A 7,863-nucleotide genomic window follows, 5' to 3' on the forward strand; every position below is an offset into this window, starting at 1 on the left:
ATTGTCGGAAAATAACATGTTCAAACAAATGATCAGCGCTGAATAAACACTGTCGCCATGCAGAAGACTGTCAGTTGACAAGCAGTGACAGGATTCTTGGCAGCAAGTGAGTCAGCTGAGCTAAGTGCTGGATAAACACTAACACTGAGCCCTTGACACGCACATATACTGAGCGCCTATTAATACATTTCAGATATTTATTAGTAATCACTAATACTTTATCATGACTTCATCATTACTTCTCATCATTACTTTGAAATAATGTAAAAACTTATTCATTTAAAAATTAATTTTACCTTGATATCCTTTTTTTCCATCAAAATAATAATTTGTCTCTATTATTATGAGAATTCAAACTCACCACAAAGAGGGAAAAGGTCATTCTCATATTAGCAAGGCACACTTATTTATATGGCACATTTCATACATAAAGGGACTTCAAAGTGCTTCATATACAAAAAGCATAAACATATGAAACAAATGAAACAGTAAGTAAGACAATTCATAAAAGAAAGAATAAATAAATTGTTTGTCGTGTGTATCTCCTAACATATAATATATAGATGAAGAAATTAAAGCAGAACGTCAAAGATTAACTTGGAACATGTAATTCTTAGGTCAGTGCTTCACTGCTTTCTTAAAGTCAATTATCAATCGGACTTGAGCTGTCCGCTTCCTCACAATCCTCCTGTAATCTAATTTTGCCAATTTAAGGATAACCTCAGGAGGGTATAAAACAGCCCCCTGGGCAGAGTGTGAGAGGTTGGCTTACTTACTAAGTGACTTCACACCTCACACCACTCTCCATCAATTGAAGCTCCAGCAAAGAAGACAACTGAAAATGGTCTGGGAAGGCGGAATTGAGCCCAATGGCACAGAGGGCAAGAACTTCTACATCCCCATGTCCAACAGGACTGGGATTGTTAGAAGTCCTTTTGAATACCCACAGTACTATTTGGCAGATCCCATCGCGTTCAAGCTTCTGGCTGCTTACATGTTCTTCCTGATCTGCACTGGAACTCCCATCAATGGTCTGACACTGCTGGTAACGGCTCAGAACAAGAAGCTCCGGCAACCACTGAACTACATCCTGGTCAACCTGGCTGTGGCTGGACTGATCATGTGCGCCTTCGGATTCACCATCACCATCACATCTGCTGTCAACGGCTACTTCATTCTGGGAGCCACTGCCTGCGCTGTTGAGGGATTCATGGCCACACTTGGAGGTAAACAGTCAACCGTAGGCTTTGTACCACTTGAACAACTTCTTAAGCCTGACAATGACTGAAGAATATTGAACATCATTTGGGCTTTAATCTTACTTTTTTTCTCTCTGCAGGTCAAGTTGCTCTCTGGTCACTGGTCGTCTTGGCTGTTGAGAGATACATTGTTGTCTGCAAACCCATGGGAAGCTTCAAGTTCACCGAAACTCATGCTGCAGTTGGAGTCCTTTTCACCTGGATCATGGCTGTTTCATGTGCTGCTCCCCCATTGTTTGGCTGGTCCAGGTAATTCACATTTGTATTTGTCATGTGACTTAGACTGGGTAACTAAGAAGCACTCAAACCAACTACTCGGGCTTAAGAAAGTGAGGATGGATTCAGAGCTAATATGGCTTAAGTCTCAATGATCTGTAATGACCTTAACTGTTCATAGGTACCTTCCTGAGGGTCTGCAGTGCTCCTGTGGCCCCGACTACTACACTCTGGCTGCAGGCTTCAACAATGAGTCATACGTCATGTACATGTTTGTGGTCCACTTCTTCACTCCAGTCTTCCTCATTTTCTTCACTTATGGAAGCCTTGTGCTGACTGTCAAAGCCGTAAGTGAAGCTAAAGTTCATGAAATATTGAACTCATAGTCAAACCTTAGAGAAATAGAATTATTCTATAGCTGCTTTTCATTTAAAGCTTTGTAAAACCATCTCTGCTGTGAGTTTTGATGATGTTTTCTGGTCTCAAACACTTTAGGCTGCAGCCCAGCAGCAGGAGTCAGAGTCCACCCAGAAGGCTGAGAGGGAAGTGACACGTATGTGCATCCTGATGGTCTTTGGCTTCCTGTTAGCTTGGGTGCCATATGCCAGTTTTGCTGCTTGGATCTTCATGAACAAGGGAGCTGCCTTCACCGCAACCACAGCAGGCATCCCCGCCTTCTTTGCCAAGAGCTCAGCCCTGTACAACCCTGTCATCTATGTGCTGATGAACAAGCAGGTTGGTTCAATGTGTTTTCTGGAGTACAATACTTGCTTTTTCATCTTTATTCAAACCAGAATCATTTACTAATTTGCTGTCTTTCCTCTCTATTTCAGTTCCGTAACTGCATGCTGTCCTCTATTGGAATGGGCGGCATGGTGGAGGATGAGACCTCAGTTTCCACAAGCAAGACAGAGGTGTCCTCTGTATCTTAATCATGATGGCATCCTCAAATCTGTGGACACTTTCCTCACTGATTTCTTCCAGGTTTTGAAAAATATCCAGAGGGAAAAAAAAGTCTTGACTTTTTGCCAAAGGGATTCGTGAATTTGATCGGACTTGGACTTGAATGGACTCTGGGTCAAACACACTGAGGAATTCTATCTCACCTGTTAATATGTATATGTAAAGAAAAGCATTTGCTGTGGTGTGTGCGTGGACGAGCAAATGGGTGAGTGAGTGAGTGAGTGTGAATGAATTGTGACTCATTGTACAGCATTTGATGACCCCCCCCCAAAAAAAACACCTCAACTCTCAAGTCAAACAAAATCTGCTGAGATATGACAACACTTTCTGTGTGCATTCACAAGTGGGATATTTCCATGTGTTATGTTACTGGTCTACCAGTGGCATCAGTTTCATATATTGTTTTAAAATATGTAGGATTTAGTAGATAATAAATGCATGCATTGAAAAAAAAAAAGCAATGGTGTGTTCATTTAAAGCTGCAGCATGCAACGACAACAAACACAACGCAAAACCTCCCACCTCTCTCTCTGCTGCCTTCTTGCACCAAATGATGCATCACACATTTTTCTGGGCTTGATATCAATGTAGTCAACTGTTATAACTAACAAGCAGGATTAGTCTGCAACGTTGCTCCTGGGATGACATCTAGAAATGTGCAACATTGCATTTTCATGGTCACCAACACTTACAAAAGTGGTCAAGTTGCAGTGTGTCTGTCCGTACTTTTGAGCAGACATGGATATGTAATTATGCCGTAAGCTGCCATAAGAGCAGAGGGCGTTCTAGGAACTGCTGTTCAACCCATTCAGTTATTTTATATTCAGTGTCTAATTTGGATGAAATTAATGCAAGATTAAAAAACAACAGAGAATTCCTGAGATATGAAAATGGGCAAGACAGATGGCAGACTTACCAGTATATAAAACACTTTAGTAGATGCAGATACTTTTAAATTCTTATAGCCAACTGGAGAACACAAATAAAAAAGTGATGCATTTCTTTCATGTCAAGTGGCTGCATTTATTTTCTCATGGTTATTTAGAAAGTTCACTGAACTCAAGAGACGCTGACTTATCCGAGAGAGTGAAATGAATATTCTAAAGTTATTCATTCTTGAATCGTTGGGTCTCTCTCTTAATTAAAGAGCTTGGTCTAGACCTGCTCTTTATGGAAATTGTCTTGATATAACACTTGTTATGATTGATTGATCTGAGAGGGTAAAATCATTTCCTCATACTGGCAAACAGAAAAGAGCCTTTCTTTAATTCAGAAAAGATACAAAATGTTATATTGACATCAAGTGCCAGCTATTTGTGAGTTCTTTCATATGATGTGGTTATAAAAAGGCCTCTACAGACCACATGATTATGAGAATTAAGTGTATAATTAAAACGTGAAATAAAAACTCCCACTTGCAGTTGAGATTCTAGTTTGAAAATTCCCTTGTGGTTTGTAATTAATATGTTCTCTCTCATCGGATACTTCAAGAGAACAAGTGAATCATGTTTTGTCTCTGCTGTAGAAATATTGCATACATGAATTTGTCTGATGCTTTACCACCCCCTTGAGGCCAGTGTCATTACATCAACTCTTCCATTATAGCTGCAGTGCATCATGAAACGAAAGAAGAAGAAAGTTATACATAATTTCCGCTTAAGTAGAATAAACTGTGGCATATGTGTTAAGTAAAGAAAACAAAAGCTCACTGATTTAAAAAATCCTTCTTAACAAGCGGAATAAGTTCTGTGTTGGAGAGCTCTCAGATGATAAGACAGGCAGATGATGCCTCCTGCAGGTGTCCACAAAGAAGTGAACAACGTCTGTGCACTTTTACACTGTGCAGTGTGCAGTTTACATTGTGCTCTGTTTGTACATTAAAGCCCCGGCTGCTTTGTGTGCTGGTGGTAGGAAATACAGACATGATCAACAATAAATGCTACACACCAGTCTATAACATGTAACAGCTCACAAGGGATTAATTACATTTAAATACACCCTTCTCCCATACCCGATAGGCCGTCTAACTCATGATGTAGCCCTTTATTTCCTGGTGATAACCTGACCCTAATTATCATGCTGTTGGTACATACGCTGTAATTTTCTTCAAAGAGCCTGCTCTGGACACCTGCATGTGCTTAGTGTCTCTGTCAGGGGCCCGGCTGAGACAAGCATTGGTTTTCTTTGTTCTAATTGCTCAGATCAGATGGGAGGAGCTGCATACAAAGATCTTAATAACAAACTTGGAGATGCACTGGATATATTTCCAGGCAAATGTTCACTGTAAGGAAGCCCAGAAGAAGACACAAGCTCTGCTAACTGAGACAAGCAAAGGATAAACGTCCATGATAACTATAGTCATTTTAAAAAGAAGGTCAAATGATGGCTTTTTGAGAGATTTGCTCAATATAAGCTCACCATGCTGTGATCTGTACTACAGCTTCAGAAAGTCTGCCAAACATGAAAAATAGAAATAAAAGGAAAAAAATCATGTAACTGGGCGAAAAAGGTGGGAGAGCAACAGAGGAGGAATACCTCTTTCAGGACAGGCAGAACTTCAGTTGCTGCCGTATTAATTAGGGAGAAGTTTTGCAAACTTGGTCCTTGTGTGCTGCCGTATTATTTCTCCTACTGAGATGCTCCTGCTCCTCATAGAATGGGAACCACTTATCAGACTTCTTGCAGGGAAGTGAATCATGTTAACAAATACTTAGCAAACACAAAACTCGTCCGACTGATGGCATCATCAGGTTGTGCAATCTTCATCATGATGAGTAAACTGGACCTCGTGTGTAGAAGCCACTGAACAGAAAGCTCATTCTGGATCATGAACATTTGCTTGTCTGTGGGAATTTAAACCTGACAAGTTTTCACATAAAGTATTTGCCTAAATAAAGCAATAGTTTCCGTAAGTGGCCACCACCGTTCTTTCAAAGTTTAATTTATCAACATAGCATCTTTAATTCTTCTTAATTACTGCATTTATTAGCAGCACTTTTATGGTTCAGACTGTTTGAGATTAAACAGTCTGAACCATTCATTTATCAACATAAGCAAACTCATCAGATTGTATGATGGGTGGAGCGGTAAGAGGATTACTTGGACTTAAATTAACTGCCTTAGACAGGATGAAACAGACACCCTGAGGGATTATCCCTTTGGCCTTTGCAGTTGAGATAATCCTGATACACAGTTTGACACACGCTTTAATGTCTACGTTAGTGTCTCCACGAGAGTCAACATTAATTACCGATTCCCTATTCCTGCGTTTCTTTTTCAGTATTTCCTCACTTTCCCTCTCCTCTGCTCTGTTCCCTTTTCCATGGAAATGAAGAGGCTGACAGCTCTCACCGTATGAGGAAAACCATGGTAACAACAGCTCCACAGCAGATACGCTCCCTTTGATATTACTGAGTAAGTCTGCAGAGCGACACTTCAGACACAAGTGCAACAACAAACTAAATTTAATAACAGACGGACCCAATCTGCATCAGCACATAACACACACACACATTCAAGTTGCTCTACACATGTTGAACTGTATGTTATGAAATATATAAACATTATCTCCCTTTGTGAAAGTATAGTTTTAATGATCAGTATATAGTGCAAAAGACTGTGACAATAAGAGTATAAGAGATGAATTATATGTAACATGAGCACTTCACCATATTCCACATTCAAATTATGTATCTTAGTTTGTGTAATATGCCACAAATTCTTTTAGAAGAGAAGTATTCAGCTTTGACACATATAAAATAAAATGTCCATGTTTATACACAAAAATACACACATTATAATTTGAAAAATAACATTTAAAGTTCCTCTGAAACATAATTTATTAAATCAATTCTTAATTAAATGTTTTTAATTTAAGCAATATTTATAAAAAAAAGATAAACAAAGACACTGGGGTGCCATATTGATGATAATATCAGACAATCCATTAATAATGACAAAAGGAATAAATGACACAATCAAACATTAAATATTCATAGAGATAACAGTAGCATATTGATTAGATGTACTTCTAAATTGATACTGCATTTTATCCATCAAACATACTATATGGGGCAAATAAACATGTAAGACTACTTCAAAAACTCTTTTGATGAAAAGAGGAAAAGTTTTTACAGCTAAAAATAAAAACCATATATAATAGATCAAGTGAAATTATTTCAATATCAACAGTCTAAGCCCTAACACAAAGCTAAAACAGCTAGATCAGTGGTCATTTAGTCTTAGAAATTATATTCTTATGGCCTTCTGGGGATTTGGAGTTAAAAAGAGAAACACATTGTTAAAAATTGGAAAATAATCCAAAAAGTAGTCACAATAAATAAGAAACTCCCAAAGAGACCCCACAGAATCCCATAGAATAATATAGCAAAAACAATACCTCTGAGCCCGAAAAGTATTTGTTCGTAAAGTAATCAATATCTTCAGTGTATGTGGATACCTTGCACACCATAGTAAATGTAACCTCTAAATCTATATATGAATAATGTAATGTAGCTTTAACCCTTTATAGGGCACACATTGAAATACTTAGAAATTCAAAATTTCAACCCTAGACCATTACTGGTGGTCATTACAAGACTATTTTACTTTTGTGAGTTTTTCAAATTTTAGGGTGAAAATCAGGGTCAATGAAGTTACCATATATGGTTTCTTGCCGGTCTGTCATGTAGCCTGATTGTTGCTGATTGGCTTGGAGAAATCTCGTAGTTCTACTGCCTCATGGTGAGGCAAGGGGCGGGCATTTTGAACTCCCACTTAAGTTACCAAATATGGTCCCTTACCCGATAAAGGGTTAAGGTAGATGAGATAAACACTAAAGGAAATCAGTTCTTTCCAACTTTATGTAATTTGTGTTTTTGAAGCTGCAACCACTGTGTTACAGCGTTCTGTGGTTGTTAAATATTTCATTTTTCATTGATTCAGAACCATTTTTACATTTGGTTTGTAATGGTTTTTGTCTTTGTGATGATTCATGTCAGTGGCAGGAACACCAACCATACAAGGAGCTCCAGAGGGGAGCTGAGTGACCACACAAATATTCCATCATCCTCTTATTTCCATTTCATTATTGTTTTAATCGAACTGACCACTCAGTTTGACTGTCAAGTGATTTCTGACGCCACAGCAAAGGTCAGGTAGCAACAAACAAACGGAAAAGTAGAGGTAAGACTTTTTCATTTCAAGGTACAACTTGTATCAGTGGTGAATTCCACAACTCCAAGTACATCAATCTATCCAGAGGGGAAAAAAAACTATATCATATCATGATATTATGAATGCCATATATGTCACATAGATACCTAATTTTACCTAAAGTTAGTAATCATGTATTCATAAATTGAAAATGTTCATGTATATTGTTTCCATCTAGCTCACCAAGTACAGCATTATACCTACTGCAAAA

General features: G+C 38.4%; 1 protein-coding gene across 1 annotated transcript; it reads left to right on the forward strand.

Annotated features, from left to right (window-relative positions):
• Positions 1-841: 841 nt before the first annotated feature.
• LOC139216738 (green-sensitive opsin-like) lies at positions 842-2,407 on the forward strand. Its single transcript, XM_070847963.1, has 5 exons — positions 842-1,226; positions 1,340-1,508; positions 1,657-1,822; positions 1,971-2,210; positions 2,309-2,407. The coding sequence occupies exons 1-5, from the start codon at positions 842-844 to the stop codon at positions 2,405-2,407; spliced, it is 1,059 nt and encodes a 352-aa protein (XP_070704064.1).
• The last annotated feature ends 5,456 nt before the right edge of the window (positions 2,408-7,863 follow it).

This window comes from Pempheris klunzingeri, chromosome 2, assembly GCF_042242105.1.
Source record: "Pempheris klunzingeri isolate RE-2024b chromosome 2, fPemKlu1.hap1, whole genome shotgun sequence".
Lineage (NCBI taxonomy): Eukaryota > Metazoa > Chordata > Actinopteri > Acropomatiformes > Pempheridae > Pempheris > Pempheris klunzingeri.